This window comes from Homarus americanus, unplaced genomic scaffold, assembly GCF_018991925.1.
Source record: "Homarus americanus isolate GMGI-L3 unplaced genomic scaffold, GMGI_Hamer_2.0 scaffold4060, whole genome shotgun sequence".
In the NCBI taxonomy this organism is placed as follows: domain Eukaryota; kingdom Metazoa; phylum Arthropoda; class Malacostraca; order Decapoda; family Nephropidae; genus Homarus; species Homarus americanus.
In genome coordinates, this window is record NW_024746161.1 from 3859688 (window position 1) to 3879486 (window position 19799).

At 45.6% G+C, this 19799-nt stretch overlaps 1 protein-coding gene across 1 annotated transcript in view; it reads left to right on the forward strand.

Moving 5' to 3' along the window:
* Positions 1 to 19799, forward strand: part of LOC121878961 — a 137144-nt gene that overhangs the window by 105896 nt on the left and 11449 nt on the right. Inside the window, exon 3 of the mRNA XM_042385411.1 lies at positions 8898 to 9036. Within this exon, the coding sequence (XP_042241345.1) occupies positions 8898 to 9036 (139 nt within the window). The remainder of the gene's footprint in view (positions 1 to 8897; positions 9037 to 19799) is intronic.

Sequence of the window (19799 nt, forward strand, 5' to 3'; positions counted from 1 at the left end):
AGTTCAAACGACGTTCCAAGGCTCTCATTGGCTCTCTGATGTTATCTTCCTCGAGAACGGCCTGAAGGCCACTAGAATTTACATAATCAATAATTAACCGATATCAAATTAATTATGTCAGCTTGAATCTTCGTATGACGTGGTGTCCCTTGATCTACCGCCACTTTTAATCCACATGATCCGCGCCCCTCTCACGCTCTGATAACTCCCACACGGGCGAGGCCACTCTGTCGGGTCACACTGCCGTGGCCACACTCATACCCACAAAGGCGAGGCCACTCTGTCGAGCCACACTACCCTGGCCACACTCATATCTATACAGGCGAAGCCACGCTGTTGGGCCACACTACTGGGCCCCACACAACTGGGACCCACGTTACCGGGACGCACACTGATGGATAATCTACCGTTAGAATAGAATAAGTAGCCCACACCTACAGCCAATCTTCCTCTACCTGATAATGATTACTCTTCCACCGCCCGACACGTCCACACATCAGGCTCCCATTTTCAACTCTTAACGCTTCTCCTCCTTCTTTACATTTTCTCTTATAATCTTCACTTTACTTTACACTCTATCGGTATTCCTGCTATCTGAGTTTCCCAGTCTAATTGCTTCCCAACCACCCTCTCGACGTTCTACTCATTACACCTTTCACACTGCGTTCTACCCAATTTACCTTCCACTTGCCTCCTACCTTCACCCCCTCCCGTCTCTCCCTTTCCCCAATCCCCACTTCCCTCCTCCACCTCACACCATCATGAAACAACAGTCTAGATCAGTGTGTAACAAGTGTGACGTCAGCGACCCCGGGCGGCAGGTTGACGGCCTGATTGACAGGTGTCATGAGAGGGCGCTGGGGTCGTGGGAGGTGCGCCGCCGGGGGCTTGATGGGAAGGGGGGTGTGGCCGGGAGGGGCGTGTGATGACGGAGGAAGGAAATACGAAAAGAGAGGAGGGGGGAGGGGGGGATAGGAGAGCCTCATATATATATATAGTGTTAACTCTGATGTGCTTTCCCTTCCCATCGACTTTCCTCTCCTCCTGCCTGTCCCTTTACCTTCTTCTGCCCGCTTCTTTCCGTCTGTCTCCCTCCTCGTCTTCTTCTCCCTCTGTCCGTCCTCCCACCCTTTGCTTGCTCCTTGCCTTCCTCCTGCCACCTCCCCTTCCTATTCCCTTCACCTCCCCAATCCCAATCCATCCTCCCCTCCAGCCACTCGACTCCAATCTTCCTCTTCATTTCCCGCTGCCCACAATCCACACATCCACCCCCCTACCCTTTATTGCTCCCCCCATCCTCCTGGACAAATAGTCAACACACTCACTCATACACCAGTCAGCCTCTTTCTCACTTTTTACACACCAAGTAGTTATCTTCATGACTACGAGATGTGTCACGTGTGTTGCTCCTTTATGGATATTTGGGTAAAATTTTTGGAAGGGCTTGGATGGTGATTTTGCTCTGTACTTCTGATTTACAGGTGTATGTGTGTGTGTGTGTGTGTGTGTGTGTGTGTCATTCAGTCAGTCACCTGGTTAATAACCTCGCTACTTCTGCTTAAAAAAATAAACATGATGATGTACGCCACTTAATTGCACATAGTTTTATTGTGATATAATTTGCGATACGGAGTTTGAACCCTCGACCACGTATGTGCTCAACGACTCGTAAATTACCGCGACTTACTCGTCGTCAGGAGCGGAAACAACGTAATTGCTCGTCAAGAAATTGTATTTAATCTACTATTTAATTATTACTGTAATTACGCTAATCGCGAGGATGTGTCCGGCTCTAAGGGATTTTCAACAAAGAACATAAACACGACACTACAACAACACAAAAAAAAACATTTTGTGTAAGTTGTAGTTGTTAGATGGAAATTATAGACGCCATATTTTATGAGTGGGTTTACGATTGTCTTGATGATGATGAATGAACTGTGCAGATTATCTCGGACGTTAGGAGAAAGAGCGGGAGGAGGAGCAGCAGCAGCAGCAGCAGCAGCAGCAGCAGCAGCAGCAGCAGCAGCAGCAGCAGCAGCAGCAGCAGCAGGAGAAATATGAATGGGAGTAGGAAGAAGGGGAGCGGAAGGAGGAGGAGGAGGAGGAACTGGTTGGTTTACCAGTGTTAGGTCGTCACCATACACTCCTATCACATTATCTGTCCTTATATAAACGATGACAAGGCGTAGCGCTAAATAAAAAAACAGTGTTTTATTATTCATTATTATAACGTTAAGTTGATAATAAACAATTATATTGAAGTGGATGTTAGAAGGAACCACAACCAAGACGGTGATTATAGTGCAGATCCATAGATATAGGCGCTGACGTGTTGACGTGAGGGACGGTGAGGTGGGGGACTCCGGAGAAGGTCCTACACCACACTGCTCCGTCATATCGTTGGTGTTGGTGTAATGAGCAACACTTAGGGAGGTTATTATCAAGATGTGAGAGAGGAAGGCTGTAGTTATTTATTCATAAAGACTAATTGAATATGATTAATGCAGGCGTTAATCGTGTACTGGTATCACTTTTGGCGATTATTTGTCATTTTCTTTCCCAATTTTCTTATCTCGCCAGCAAGATTGGTGGGTGAAAAGGTAATGTGGGGAGTGGAGGGGAGTCACGCAGGGACCACCCGGGGTCACACGCCCAGATGGCTACACTTTTTGCCACGGCACCGGGCACTGGCAACAGTGTAGCTCAATGTAGGGATCAGGTGGGTGCTTCACCAGGTTCAGTTATTATGGATAGACTAAAATGACTTATTGGTGTATGAGTGAGCATCCTGGCGGGTGTTGGGTGAGTGTAAGGAGTGACAGCTGCCTTGATGAATTACCACCGGTCACCTACACCCCTCCCTCACCCTATAGGCTACAGAACTTCCTCACCTCGGGGCAGTAGAAGGATAGAGGAAACATTTTGGGATGTAACATTATTTATAATCTCAAATAGACATTGATGGTGAAACAATTTATTTTTATCTTTAGAAAATCAAGGTTTACAATCGGTGAATAATTGTCATATATATATATATATATATATATATATATATATATATATATATATATATATATATATATATATATATATCATGTAGATCCATGAAAACGTGGATAAGATAAATCTTGATAAATCACACGGGAAAAGGAAACAACGGAGCAAGCTAAATTGATCAAGATATATATATATATATATATATATATATATATATATATATATATATATATATATATATATATATATATATATATATATATATATATATATATGTATATGTACAGTATATATATGATGTGTGTGTGTGTGTGTGTAAGAAGGTCGAAAGATGGAGGAGGGAGAGAGTGAAGGTGAGGGGAGGCACAGTGTAGTGAGGGGACGGAGGGGGAACGATACGAGGCTCACAAAAGGATTAGGAAAGGATTTAAATCGGGATTAGGTTGGAGAGTTAATGAGGCCTAATAATTAATTCCCAGGATTTAGGGGGCGCGTTTATTAATGTAAACAATTTTTGGGTCGGCTAATCTTCTGTTCCTCGTCAGTCATAAGAGTTTTCTTCTACTTTCTTTTATGAGGCGTCTGACGTGTGTTTCTCCCCCTTACTCTTTATAGTTGTAGTGTTGTCTTTAATATTTTCTGGCTTTTGTGTTTATATTCGGATCTAGAGAAGTGTTAAAACAATGGTAGACGTATTAGATAGATATATGTTGTTAGATCATTACACAACATATCTTAAGTATGTTTCACTTAAATCATATCTTATGCTGGACATCGCCTGGTGGTCATCTCCAGGTGAGTTATCTTCTCTGTTACTGGTAATTAAGCTCGAAACTGGATTTAGATATACTCTGTTAGTAGAAAGACTAGAGGATTATCTGGAGTGTTACAGCCGTTACCTTGTTCCATAGGCTTCACCCTCCTTAGGCTTCACCACTTCCTTGTAAGTCATCCTGTAATCACATGACCAATATGAAAATAAAGAAGGAATCCTAATACAAAGACGATCCCAGTGAGAGCACTCAACACCTGACACTCGAGCACCCACGGACACCGTTTTAGGCAGCATGTAATCCAGAGGGCACGAGTTGGCCCATGTTTGGAGCCTCAAAGATTAGTCTCGGGACGACGGCCCGCCCACAACACGTTCACTTATGAACTCACGACGGAGGGGGCGTGAGGGACGGTGGGGGCGCCAGGGACGGTGAGGTATATAGATCTCTGGGGGTCTTAAGACGCGATCACTTCATTTGAGAGTAATATTAGGAAAAAAGATCGCCCCGCATCCATATCTCTACTGCGCCATCACAAGTGTGTTTGCAGCTGTAACACCAGCTTATGTATGTATGAGTACTTTATAAGAATTTCTGTTGTAATGCTGTCATCCTCTTTTCGGTGTTGTTGATGTGAATTTAAGTGTTAGGACGATGCTGTTGTACAACTGTAGTGAATAATAGGTTGATGGGACGTAGGAGCTACTAGTAACTAGGAGGTAAGGGAACTATGCGCGGTGATAAGGAGAAAGGGGGATATATCCTTAGCTGGGGGGTGTGCAGGAGGGAGGAGGTGTGAGGAGCCGCGGGAATCTTGCTCACCGCCCCAACACCCGCCTTAGCATTTGTTATGACCCGCAAGCGGTCATTATCCGAGGGGACCTCTACGATCACCACTATTTCGTTCTCTTAATCGCTGGATGGAAGTAGCTTGAGCTACCAAGTTGTAGTAATGACTATGCATGACTGAAGCGAACATGCCTCAGAGTGCACGCCTTCGCCGGACCCCCAACTTCACACGCTTTAGGTGCCGCAAAATCGGAATAATAAGGTGCGGTGGTGGGCAACGGAAGTAGGTTGCATCCCATTACATGGTCGCCACCGGAGTGGGTGAGTGTACACCCGCTCTGCGCTCCCAACCCAGTGCAAGTCAATTATCTGCTCAACTTTGTTCCATTGTTACGCTTCTCCCTATCCTCCATTACTGTGCCCTGGACTTGGTAAGACTATTTATCAATTGTCGTATTATTCGTGTGATATCACATCTCTCGCTGTAAGCCACATCGTTTTATGTAGCTGGTGAGTCCTTTGTTACATCTGCCCCTTGTCGAGTCCTTGTTGCTATCCGTTGCTGCCACACCTCCCAAGCCCTCCTTCCCACTCACTACTGTCACATCTTCCCACCCACTACCGTCACACACACACACACCTCCACAGTGGTACCTTCTCATTATGATTAGCTCTTGTCTAAACACTCCCTTACTCGAAAGTGTCACCGCTACTATAACTATCACACATGGTCTTCCTCCTGCCAGTTTTATGAGGTCTACAGTATTATATTATCACTACCCTCTATGTCAAGGAATATGACACTCTTGGAAACTCATGAACGTGGGGCGTAAAAATTGTCGGTCGTGTTCCTGCAGTGGCTGTGACGATTCTCCTGTGAGTAACTATGGGTATGGTGAGTACTCCTAGTGATGACCCAAGGATCGTGTACAGTAGATATTCTTAACGATGCTGTCAGAAGTGTTCCTCGGCGGCGCGTGGCAGCAGGAGACTCAGGTGCTACGGGTTCTTGGTTAATTCCGTCATTTATAAGCCAGTTCTTGTCCGTAGCACGTCTGGGGTAGTGACCATGGTGCTGCCGGAAGTTATGTCGCGTGGTTTTCCAGTGACTTCATGAGGGTGTGTGAGTAGTGTTGGCAAAGGAAGTTGGCAAAGGAATTATTTATGGTTTGTGTTTTTGTTTTTTGTAATAGGCCTATGTTATTTTTGTTCGTATCCCGTGGTAATAATAGTATAGCGAGTGAGTGTAATGATCATCTGACTACATCAACTCGTTACGGATGTCGGAAATAACAAGGCGGAGATGATGAGAGTGACGCGCCGTGCTTGTAAATGGTCGATAATGAGTGATCAACTTTGCCCACTTCCTGTGGTTACGCATGTCCGTAAAACCATCAGAGTCAACCCACCTCTACCAACACACTGTAATGAACCCACCGTGAGCAACACCAGCTAGCCAAATACAACCCGTTATCTCCAGTTTATCTAGAGTAGTCTGTTTTAGGGGGTGGGGAGAAGCCGTTCACACTATGCACAGCCTGACTCCGTACTAGTGACTTATTCCAGTGATATTTTTTTTTTTAAGAAGACACGGAGGAAGGTGTGGGAGGGGTTGTTGTTGTTGTTGTTGTTGTTGTTGTTGTTGTTGTTGTTAGGACGGTACATAATACTTACCGACGACTGCTTAGCATAATAACAGTGAGGGCGAGAGTCATAAAGTCGAGTGGGTGGTGGAAGCCAGCAGGACTCCCGGACCACGCCGGGGGCTTCACCTCCAAGGGATGTCTGCTGGAAGACGTGGTGAGCGATGGGCAGCAACGGGAGGAGTGGTGAGTGACGGGCAGCAGCGGGAGGAGTACGTCCAGGTGTGATAGTGGGTCGTTCTCCGAGTTTATTATTGCTAAATAATTCTTCTCGTGCGAGCCTTGTGGATGATGGGTCTAGTGATGGGAGTGGTGATGTGACAGGTGATGGGACTACTGATGAGACTAGTGATGGGCCTGGTGATGGAACTAGTGGTGGGAGTGGTGATGTGACAGGTGATGGGACTACTGATGAGACTAGTGATGGGCCTGGTGATGGAACTAGTGATGGGACTAGTGATGGGAGTGGTAATGGGAGTAGTGATGTGATTGGTGATGGGACTACTGATGAGACTAGTGATGGGCCTGGTGATGGGATTAGTGATGGATCTAGTGATGGAACTAGTAATGGGGCTAGTGATGGGAGTGGTGATGAGACAGGTGATGGGACTAGTGATAAGATTAGTGATGGGCCTGGTGATGGAACTAGTAATGGGACTAGTGATGAGGGTGGTGATGGGACAGGTGATGCGACTAGTGATGAGACTAATGATGGGTCTAGTGATGGGTCTAGTGATGGGTTTAGTAATGGGTCTAGTGGTGGGTCTAGTGATGGGACTAGTGATGGGTTTAGTAATGGGTCTAGTGGTGGGTCTAGTGATGGGACTGGTGATGGGACTAGTGATGGGTCTAGTGATGGGTTTAGTAATGGGTCTAGTGGTGGGTCTAGTGATGGGTCTAGTGATGGGTTTAGTAATGGGTCTAGTGGTGGGTCTAGTGATGGGACTGGTGATGGGACTAGTGATGGGTCTGGTGATGGGTCTAGTGATGGGTCTAGTGGTGGGTCTAGTGATGGGTCTAGTGATGGGTTTAGTAATGGGTCTAGTGGTGGGTCTAGTGATGGGACTGGTGATGGGACTAGTGATGGGTCTAGTGATGGGTTTAGTAATGGGTCTAGTGGTGGGTCTAGTGATGGGTCTAGTGATGATGGGTCTAGTGATGGGTCTAGTGATGGGTCTGGTGATGGGTCTAGTGATGGGTCTAGTGATGGGTCTAGTGATGGGTCTAGTGATGGGTCTAGTGATGGGTCTAGTGATGGGTCTAGTGATGGGTCTAGTGATGATGATGGGGTCTGATGGGTCTAGTGATGGGTCTGGTGATGGGTCTGTGATGGGTCTAGTGATGGGTCTAGTGATGGGTCTGGTGATGGGTCCTAGTGATGGGTCTGATGATGGGTCTATAGTGATGGGATGGGTCTAGTGATGGGTCTAGTGATGGGGTCTAGTGATGATGGGTCTAGTGATGGGTCTAGTGATGGGTCTAGTGATGGGTCTAGTGATGGGTCTAGTGATGGGTCTAGTGATGGTTCTGATGATGGGGATAGTGATGGGAAAGGAGATGAGGTTTGGTGATGAAAGTTTATGTCCTAATTGTATTGCTTGTCACACACACACACACACACACACACACACACACACACACACACACACACATTTCCTCTACACATCCTCTCTTATACATCCACCCCTCCCCACACACACACCTCTTCCCTATGCAGCACACAGCAGTAGTAGCTATAACCAGGAGGTCGGGTTAAGGTCGGCTGGCCCGGCAGTTTGGGCCCAATAAACACGCACTTTATCCTGGTTATCGCGAGAGTAGCAGAATATAGCAGAGAACATGCCCCAACACTGGCCATTGGTATTCCCGCCGCCTCCCCACGATGGCTTGCTCCTGACCCTACTGCTGTTGCCGCTCTGGTCGTCGGGATGGTGAAGGAAGGAGGGAGGGTGTGGAGGAGTGGAGGTTCTGGATGGAGGGTTGGTTGATGGTGGTGGAGGACGGTCGTGGGGTGATGGAGGAGGATGGAATTGGGGTTTGTAAAGGAGGGGAGGTGGTGGAGGAGGTAGGTCGTGGGATGTGAGGATAGTTGTAGGATTTTTTTGGGGGGGGGGAAATGGGAATGAGGGAGGTGAGGGGAGGTGTGATATTAGACTCTCGTTTGGGAGAGGAAGGAAGAGGTGTGGGTATAAGTAGTGGTGTGTGGGTAGATGTGGTGTGTGGGGTAGGGTGTGGGTAGAGGTGGTGGTGTGTGGGGTAGGGTGTGGGTAGGGGGAGAGGAGAGGATTATTTCTGTGCTTCTGTAAGTTAAGATTGTCGTGATGGGAGGCAGGTAAATGATTTATAAGACTCAGAGTATGTCAATGATTATTAGAAAGGTGACCCTGTGTGTGTGTGTGTGTGTGTGTGTGTGTGTGTGTGTGTGTGTGTGTGTGTGTGTGTGTTTTAAAGCGGTGAGATTGGTTATTGTAGATAAAGAATGAGAGTTAGAACATAAGGTACTTTTAAGTTAATTAGGTGTTAACTGTCTTATTAACTCCATCTAATTATCTTCTCATTTTATTAATTAATTTGTTATCAGTTGGTATTTTACCTACCTGTTTGGTCGCATTATATCTCAGCAGTTTCACCACAAACCAAAACTCTATTTCCTCTACGTTTATAACTAATAGTGTTCTCTCACTCTCCACAGCGGCCGCCGTCGTCGTCTATGTCATATTCTGGGGGCGCGGGCGGGGATGACGCCCGATCTCCAGGGTCGGGCGGCACCCCCGGTCCTCTCTCCCACCAGCCCGCCTCCCAGCAGTCCGCAGACAACACCAGCGAAGCAGGTGAGTTGTTACTTTGTCTGTAAACTGTTCATATGATCCCACAGATTCCCATGGTCACGCGGAGGAAACTACTGCCTGCCGTGCACGTCTTCCATCACGCCCTCAACCATATCCAAGTACTGTGCCTTTTACTTACACAGCTTGTTTTTGCTGCGGTAGTAAGATTACACAGTACTTGGAAAATTGCTGGTGATACCACACAGCACATGTATTATATAAAGGCGTTCTCAATGCAGTGAAGAAAGTCTCATCGTGGAGTTACGCAAAATATATAGCTGTAGGTAGTTAATACTGTAGCAATGAAAGCAGTAACTCAGCTCTCCGGCGGATGAGGTGAAGGCGCAGTAGCAGCCATAAGTCTTGGGCGCCGATGGCTACTGACCTCACCCTCCGAATTAGCCAGTCTTCCTTAGCGTATGGGCTTAAGAAAATTACTTCCTAATATGTTTTTCACATATAAGCCGCACGAGAGATGTAAACCCGGGTGTTAAGCCTCTAGTCATGGCTGCTGTAGACTCGAGTACCCGTGATAGTGTACCGTACTTCCTCTCCGTCCAAGTCTCATCACAACAGTTTCATTTTCCCAGGACACCTTTTGATGTACACACGGCACTGTATATGGTAAAAAAAAGAACATGAATGTAACAAAAAACGTGTTGTTGTCTGCATTTTTCTGCCCCGACTGCTTACTGAATGTGGTAAAACTGCTTTGATACCATATATGGCGCCAGTCGAGACGCATTTACATTTTAATTTATTTAAGAATTTACAAAGAATGATTATAAATTTGAACCTCATTTGAAATTAAAACAATATTTATTATTATCATAACTTTAACTTTATAACCAACACACCGGTTGAAGATATGCAAAACAACCCTTATATATATTATTGTGGAGCTTATATGTTCTTCTTTCTATAAAGTAAACGAGTGTGTGTGCTTTGTTTGTAACTACTTGGATGGTGGTTATGGTGGTCGTGTGTAGGGTGGTAACGGCCTATCATAATCACCATCATCATCACCATCATCATCACCGTCATCATCACCATCAGCACCCCTCGTCTGGGCCTTCCTACAAGGCCCTGTTTACGCTCTCCCCATGCCCTATCTTGCAAATTGTGTAGGAGCAGTTAATTACGTCGGAATGTCGCCCCTGCAGCATTGCACGCGAGTTGATTACGTTGATTGAATTGTTGAAGGGAATTGAATCGCACTGCTAAGACTTGACAACGCAGGAGGTGGTACGATCGTCCGTATCCCCTCACCAGCTCTCGACTTTGTCTTCGTTTGAGATCGCTAACATGTTAATAATCATTTTTATATTCGTCTTTATATTTTTTATAAGGTAAAACATTGTGAATAAGAGTACAGTGTAAGTGTATAAACCTGAAGAGTATTTACTAGAGAACCAAGATTAATGTTCACTCGAGTTAATCTGTGAATTGAGAGAATCGGAGGCCGGGTTGTTCCACCTGGACGTAACATGATACTTGGGTGACGCGGACCACGAGGTCTCAGCCTTCACCCTACTGTCACCATAGTCACCATACTCACCATACTGTCACCATATTCGCCATACCAACATATTGCCAACATACTCACCACACTGCCAACATACTCACCACACTGCCAACATACTCACTACACTGCCAACATACCCACATGCTGTTATCATACCATGGTGTCAACATTCTTACCATACTTTCATCATGCTAACCATACTCTCACCTTACCCACAATGCTGGTACCATACTCACCATACTGCTACTAAACTAACCATAATGTCACTATATTCGCATACTGTCACTGTAATTACCTCATTACCACTAAACTGACACTACTATCACTATTATCACTATACTGTCACTATACTCCAGTTTGCTATCATCATATTACTATAGCCTGTACTGTCACCATGCTATTACAATATGTCCATTCACCATACTAAATTGTACTTACGACTTATATTAACATCACGCTCACTGTACTTCCACTTTACTAAATCATGCTAACACCATCTTTGTCATATTGTAGAAATACTTATCAAGACTCGCCTCATTATTCAGAGTGTACCGTCTCACTGTCATTCTACTGTCAGTGATGGTCAGACACGGGTAAAGAGGTCATTACAGTGGGTCAGCTTTCCTGTCTAGATAGAGATTTTGTTATACACTCGCCTGCACTTACACTTGGTACAGTGGGTGTTGCCTTTTGTGAGATGTGGCAACTCAGTGTTTGTTTACATCGTATTAAAACTCCCGGAATGGCCCTAAGGAACCTCACAATAGTAGCCAGACTAAGGATGCTAGATAAGCATTCCACAGAGTTGCCACATCTCACAAAATGTGCCAGCCACTGTACCAGGTGTAAGTGAAGGCGACTGTACATATGATGGGAAACAACCTGCTTTTAAAAATACAAATTAGTACAGATAACTTTGAAACGCTGGGAATAGAACTTACAGAGAAGGTGAAGATAAAACCCAATAATCCAGGTGTTTAGACCTCCAAAATCGAAGATGAAAACGGGGGGAATCATTAAGACACTTGGAAATAATTCTTTAAAGGTCAAGAAACACAATATACTTTGAGTTTAATATTCCCGATATAAACTGGGAAACACCTGATGGGTCAAGATGTGGGCTAAGGCTAATTAACTTAACTCGAGGTAACTTCCTTACACAGAAAGTTGCTAGACCCGCTTGAGACAGTAATATCCTTGACCATGTATTTTGCACTTAGGTCTCGGTATAAACTGATCAGATCAATTAGACTGTACTTGAATCGATATATTTTAAACGAATTTTATTAATATTTTTGTAATCATTTGAAATTATCTGCATTATGTCATCTTACAGTGTCGTCTTGTGTCACTCTGTCCGTGACGCAAACTGTTGACCATCTCGATGCTCCACGTTGATCTCACTCACACTGTCTGTCTCGTCTTGTGGCACGATAAGCGATGGCACAAGTGATATCAGATTAAGCAAATCAGCATTTCTTAATGTCAGTTTTTCTTTCGTACTGCTATATGGGGTGCGGTGGTCGAGTTGACAGTGCCCACCTCATGTTCTAAGTGTCTCTGGTTTGCTCCCGGGCATCCTCATTCCATCCAGCAATGAATGGGGACTTTTTTTAAAGGTGGCGGCACACGATGCAGTTTTCTCCAAACATGTTGTCCGCTTTGCTGGCCGTTGGCCTAAACGCCTAACAAGCAGTAGGATTTCGGCTGTTGCAAGAAATGGACAACGGTTTGGCGGAGATCTTTGCTGGCTGGATTAGTACTCAAATGAGCTTATAATTTCAAATAAAAAATGAAATAAATCATGAAACAATGGTAATTTAATATATACTTCTATTTATTCGTCACTTTAAAACTTCTTTAGTATTATTAAATTATTATTCAGGGTCTTCTTTGATCAGCCGACCGCCGCCACTTTTAAAGAAACTTCACGACGCACCCATTGTTTTTTCTTTAGCTTTTGCAGACGCCACAATTTTTTCAGCAATTGGAGAACTATAACACAATCCTACAAGGCCTCAACTGTAGTAACGGGATCCATGGCGAACCTCGTCTAGGCGCTTTGTTGTTGTTTTCGTTGCGTTGGGCAGACGCGCCAACAAAACTTCCCAGTGTGATGCAAAACGTCTCTTTGTTTTGCTGAACGGACCGTGTTTGTCCAACATGTTGGGAGGAAAGTGCCCAGTATGCCGTCGCCTTTACAGTTGGGAAAAGTGAAGGTGGTCGAGTGCAGTGCCGGCCACACTGCCTCCTTGTATACCGAAGGTCAGGTCTACGGCACCACTTTCACTCCTCTTTATAGTCACTATATTTTCATGTTCGCCACATGGTCACGCGCTTACTTGCACGATACGCTGTCACCACTGTCATATTAGTTTTTTCTCCTCACCACCTTAGGCTTATACTCAACATCATATTATTAGGTCATGGTGTTACTGTCACCATACTCAGTGTACTGTCACTATAGGCATTTATCACAATGCACACCACACCGGCATTACAGTCACTATCAAACTGTACTTATGCAGTCACGATACGTATGATATTTTTATCACATTACAGTACTGTTACTATAGTCATTATGATGCCATCACACCAACATGCTTAGTTACCCAATTGTCAGTGTGCTAACCAAACACAACAACTGTCACTGTCACCCTGTTTACTACATTGATACCAGTATTATCTCTGTGCTCACAACACTGTCACCCACTAGTCACTCTTTTACTACCAAACCACATTCAGGTCACCAAACCCAGCTGCTCTCACTATGCCCCCCCCCCCGTCTCCGCACCGTCTTCATAATCATAAGTCACCATATCTCTGACACCATCATGATATCACCACAACACTATAGTCTTGCCACTTTGTTTTCATATCGCGAAGTTAGGAGCCGTTCGGGAAACTTAGAACACATTAGGGGTCACAATGTATCTGTACTGGTATAACACGTCACAATATGGCCAGTATTTGGTTTAAAATCTACTTTGAATGTTGATATCGGCTAAACGATGCACTGTATAGTTAACCGGATCATACTATAGGATGATCACAAGTCAGCACTTACTATAGTTTATAAGGTAATAACTGTTTGTGTAGAGATATATCAGTATTTAGTAATCTCCCAATTATGTGTTATTTAAGGCAGAAAATCCATCACCCGGTTAAGGCACGACACCGGGTATAGGCTGCGACTTTCTCATCTGCACTCAGCACGCGATGTCACACCGGTGTCAACAGATACTGCAATGAGTGTCGCTGTACCTTAATGAACACATTATGTAGAACACTCATAAATGTCTGGCGACTCCCACCCACCAACCCTAGTGTCGGTGTACGTCACAGAGGGATGTCACGGGGAGGTCCCAGTCACACACACACACACACACACACACACACACACGCGAGCCCCTCCCTACCCCCGGCAGAGTAGTCATGTGCTACGTTGACTGCCTAACAACTAACGTATATGCCAAGAGGTGGACGAGTTGTGTCCTCCATCTGTATACTCTCACGGGTGACGGTGCTTGTGGCGCGGCGTAATGAACAGTCTCGCCCTGAGAGGTAACCAGAGACCCTCTCACCTGGTTGGTAGATTCGCAATGGAATTTGGAAAATTAAAAATTAAATAGATGAAATAATATTTGTTCGTTTCTAATATTTCTTCCCCTTGAAGGAACAGAGACTCGTTCTTCTCTGGTTCCCTGCTCTTCGATTATCTTTTCATTTTATTTATCCAGATTTCCAATTCATAATTTTGGTCTCACAGATGTGCTTATTGGTTTTAGAAAATTTGCTTTTTCTACGTAGTGGTGAAGAGATAAGTGTGCATCACGTGTTGTTCAGTCATAAAGTAAGTGCGTGTGTGTACACTGACAGCATCCAACCAGTTCTCTAAAGAAATGATCATTATTAAAGAGATATTGGTGGGCTGTGTTAGTTATCTGGTGTTATTATCCAGCAGGCGTGTAATATGCGTTACCATCATTATGACGTAAATACAAGGGGAGGGCTAGGGGTGAAGGGGAGTACATAAGGGTTAACAGCGTGCAGGGGTGAATGAAGGGGTGCAAGGGGATATTGAGCGTGTGTCTCCGTCCTTCATGTCCAGGTTCCCTGGCAGATGTCACCAAGATGTCACTGGATGTCACCGCTGCCGTGTTATCACATCTCAGATCGTGTGGTGTCGGGTTAGCGTCCTCTGTCTCCCTTATTGTTTGGCGGCCTTGCAATGGAGAGCGTGGCGCCCCGCAGGGTGCCGCCCTCCCCGGCCTCTAAGGCTCATCCCCACCCGCCACCACACGAGGATGTCACCTTTGTGGCCTCATGAGTCCACCTCTGTTTGTTCAATTCATTGAAGCTTTGATTGCAATGGTGTTAATGATGGTGGTGAAAAATAATCCTGGTTAATTGCTTGGCTGTTGGGCTTTGGTCGCGGGCTGGAACAAAGACGGAGGTGGGGTGGCGTGGGTGCCCATTGAGTAGTGCTGCCCGCTGTATAGAGCCCGGGATGGGCGGCCACCGGTCACGCTGCCTCTGGCCGCCCATCTGTGTCACCGACGGGTACTGTGTCCCACCGTCAGCAATGACGCCACGTGTAGGCCAGTGTCTCCCACCATGATGACAGTCCCCCCCCCCCACCCAGGGCACAACACAACGTATCGTTGGTGTATGGGAAGTACGGCTACTGGAAGGTTGTGTGCTGCCTGGTGGGCGGCACGAATGTCATGCACTATGCAGAGAGACATACAAAGACATGCCTTGGTGTTTGTGGTTGTGTTCGTCAGCTATGGGGAACAAGAGATGGACAGCTGTGGTAGTACACAACGACATGCTCCCCTTTCCTCTTCCTCTCTCATATGGTTGTACACAACCGCAGCTCCTCTCTCCTTCCTCTCACTCACAACTACGTGGCACCACTCACGACATTCTCTAAAATTAATTTCACCAACATGTTAAATAAACTGAGTGACTGCAAGAAGTGTATAATCGCGGTGCATCTTAGGGAGAAGTGAGGGGGGGGGGTGAGGGAGGGGAGGGAAGGTGGGTGAGTGTCTGGCATGGCGGCAGGTGTGGCCCACCTGCTTGGCTCCTGTGCCAGTACGGGTTGCGGTTATGACGGCCACACGTGTGTCACCTCACACCCACACCCCGCTTCACATACCCTACACAGAAAATATCCACTTCAAGGGCTTATCTCTGTTCTAGGTCATCAATAAAGGTGTTTTCGCTGCAGTTAAGTTACGTTTTTAATTTACTGAGACAGTTTAAAGACGTTTAAAATTATCTGCATGACGCCTGGCGGTACAACCTGAGCGTGTGGCCCCGGACCATACCAGTTCCGGCCCATTTGTCGGAGCGGCGCCAGACCCGGCACCAGCTGATGTGTTCACCTGATGCACCTACCTTACTTTCCGTGGGATGTACCCACCTGGTGCATTAAGCTTAGGTCCTTTGTGATGTACCCAGCTGGTGCAATAAGCTTAGGTCCTGTGTGATGCTTCCATTTGATGAAGGTAAATCATATATTCGTCTAATGTGTCCAGTTATATGGTGCTTCCATGATGTACCTGAATGGTTTTTAATATTAAAGTACTTGTGTTAATGTATCACCTAATGTATCCAATCTGTGTGGTCAGTAGGTGTACCCAATATGTGTGGTCAGCTGTTGTACCCAATATATCTGTGGCCTGCAAATATACCCAATATGTGTGGCCAATAGAGGCGCTCAATATGTGTGACTACCTGATTTATGTAGTCAGCTGATTTGTCCATTCGGGTCACCTAGCTTACCTGTTCTCCCGGTATGTTCTAAATAATATAATCAACTAAGGTGTCTTACTGCCGTACTTAGCCAATGTGCTTCGGTAACATGACCAGGTAATGTGACCAGCTAATTAACTTAGGTAATGTGCCAGCTGCTGCCTCGTTTATCAGTTCTTGTCATCACATATAGACATAAAAGCGCCCATCTATATACCTAGACGGCCACCCATTCACCCAATCAACTACTACCTCATCTCTACGCGCCACTGACTCAGTTATTAACACAGTCAGCTACCCGCCCAACCAGTAACTTAAGCCAACCATTTATTCAACCCTTAACGCAGCCATCTAGTTTTCTACCACACACATAGCCAAATATCCAGTCGCCTTGCCAACCACAAACTCAACCATTCACCCAGGCAACCATAACATACCTAACCAACCACCAACTCAGTCAGCTTTAACTATTCACCTAGCTAACAGTTGACTATTGACTTAGCTAACTATAAACCCAGCCAGTCTTAAACATAGTGAGTCAACCACCCAGCCAGCCACTCACCCAGTCAACCAGTTAGTTAGCTAGACACCCAGCCAGTCAGCCACCATCCCAGTCATCAAGTCGGGCACTCACTTCACAAAACCTCGGCTAGACGCCCCGGTAAGCTTTCATGGTGTGCCCTGATAAAACCCAACCCAAGTTTATTATGACACTCTGCTCTAACCTTCCTTAAAACTTGAATTATTGTTCGCTATATTTTTGTGTGGCCGTGAGACGAAATTTATCTATTAAGTGTAAAACGAGAGAAGCAGAATGTTTTTGAAATTTATCTGATTCGCGCTGCTGGCAAACAACCTAACTATCCGGTGACGGCAAATAAACTAACTATCTGGTGCCGGTAAACAACTTAACTCCGGTGCTGGCAAACAACCTAACTATCCGGTGATGGCAAATAAACTAACTATCTGGTGCCGGTAAACAACTTAACTCCGGTGCTGGCAAACAACCTAACTATCCGGTGCTGGCAAACAACCTAACTAACTGGTGCTGGCAAACAACCTAGCTAACTAGTGCTGGCAAACAACCGAACTATACGGTGCTGGCAAACAACCGAACTATCGGTGCTGGCAAACAACCTAAAATCCGGTGCCGGCAAGCAACCTAACTATCCGGTGCTGGCAAACAACCTAACTGTCCGGTGCTGGCAAGCAACTTAACTATCCTGTGCCGGCAAGCAACCTAACTAACTGGTGCTGGCAAACAACCTAACTGTCCGGTGCTGGCAAGCAACCTAACTATCCGGTGCCGGCAAGCAACCTAACTAACTGGTGCTGGCAAACAACCGAACTATACGGTGCTGGCAAACAACCGAACTATACGGTGCTGGCAAACAACCGAACTATCCGGTGCTGGCAAACTGTATAACCGTCATTGACATACTAACTGGTGTTGGCAGACATCCTTGGCAGACATACTAACTACCTCCTAAAGCTGACTGGCGGCTTAGTACTACATCACGTGGAAGTGGTGTTAGTTGTGATGTGTGAACTGCTCGTGTAGAAGAAGCCTCGGGGCCTCTACTTTGAACTCTTGAAACTTTCTTCAGTATTAACGTCATACTCTGTGATCTAAGGCGATGCTTGTATAAATATATCAGATATTGTAAAAAAAAAGAATGCCATGTTTATATAAAGATTCCTGTAATTACTTATTCAGTTCAGTGATGTACTATTTTCCAGACCTAATTCTCCCAGAGCAATAATGCCAGAGTTGTTATGCTTCAAGTGCCATTTTATTTTTATTTTTATTTTTTGATCATCAGTTGGAATATCAGCGTTAATGACAGACATGTTCTCAGGCGATGCATCAAATCCGTTTAGTTTGGTTGTCTTTCTGCAGTGATTTTATACTTGTCGATTAAGTACAGAATTATACGAATATTATCAGAGAAAATGCGAGATACACCAGAGTGAGGCAGCCAAGGTACATCTGTTTTCCTAGGCTCCGCTCATAACCTTCACCTTGCCACTTGTTTTTGCCATTTTACAACGCAGATTATGACACAAATTGTACATTTTTATTTCTTTAAGATGAAGGTGTGTGAACGTTGCTTTCATTCATGGTGTGGCAATCTATGGAGAATACTGCAGAATTTTGTTTGGACGCAAAGCTTGTCGCTGTTGAGGGAACATAGACTCTACTGTAGGTAGTTGGGGAATGTTGATGAGTCATGTTTAGATCGAGTGCAGCTCATGGTGTGTCTTAGGGAACCTTTGAGGGGGTAAACACACAGGTAATTTATGTATGAGATGATCAGAGTTAATACCTTGTTAGTATTTTATGGCAGCGATACATCAAGACTACCGTATCGGGCCCCGCCATGGCGATCATAAGAAGGCTGCGGCAGTTGCAGTTCTCTCCGAGATGATAACTCATTATTGGTAGGGAGGAACTGCATGAATTTTAGCTCAGTGCCTCCTAATTAAGGCTTAAATTTTTTAGTATCCATGGGTGTTTTCCTGAGAGGCGTGAAACTCATTATTTACCTTTATTTTGGTGTACGATACTTTCTGATACTGAATCGCACCCAAGAGAACTCGCTTGATCAGTCTGATCAATTTTACGATCTCGGGGTCCAATCAATCATGCGACAGAGACGAAATCTGGACATAATATGACATCCCCGAGTCGGTTCCTGATGCCCTGCAGGGACCGCCTCTGGTCTACCTGGTACGACGCTAACATGGCAGTCACGTCGCACATAATCAGCTGCTCACATCATCTCGTCCGGCGTTTGACATAGTCTGGGAAATATGTAGGTGATGGGAAAGATGATACCACTTTAAGAGGCAGACTAACGTCAGAACTGCCTTTATAGACGCCCGAGTATCAGACTTACTATGGCTTCATGTAGGAACTACCTCAACCACACCACTGTCTCAAGCAGTGCCCCAGTAAACGATCCCTCGACCACACCACTGTCTCAAGCAATGCCCTAGTAAACTATCCCTCAACCACACCACTGTCTCAAGCAGTGCCCCAGTAAACGATCCCTCGACCACACCACTGTCTCAAGCAGTGTCCTAGTAAACGATCCCTCGACCACAGCACTGTCTCAAGCAATGCCCCAGTAAACGATCCCTCGACCACACCACTGTCTCAAGCAGTGCCCCAGTAAACGATCCCTCGACCACACCACTGTCTCAAGCAGTGCCCCAGTAAACGATCCCTCGACCACACCACTGTCTCAAGCAGTGCCCCAGTAAACGATCCCTCGACCACACCACTGTCTCAAGCAGTGCCCCAGTAAACGATCCCTCAACCACACCACTGTCTCAAGCAGTGTCCTAGTAAACGATCCCTCGACCACAGCACTGTCTCAAGCAATGCCCCAGTAAACGATCCCTCGACCACACCACTGTCTCAAGCAATGCCCTAGTAAAACGATGTCCCTCCCAGTAAACGATCCCTCGACCA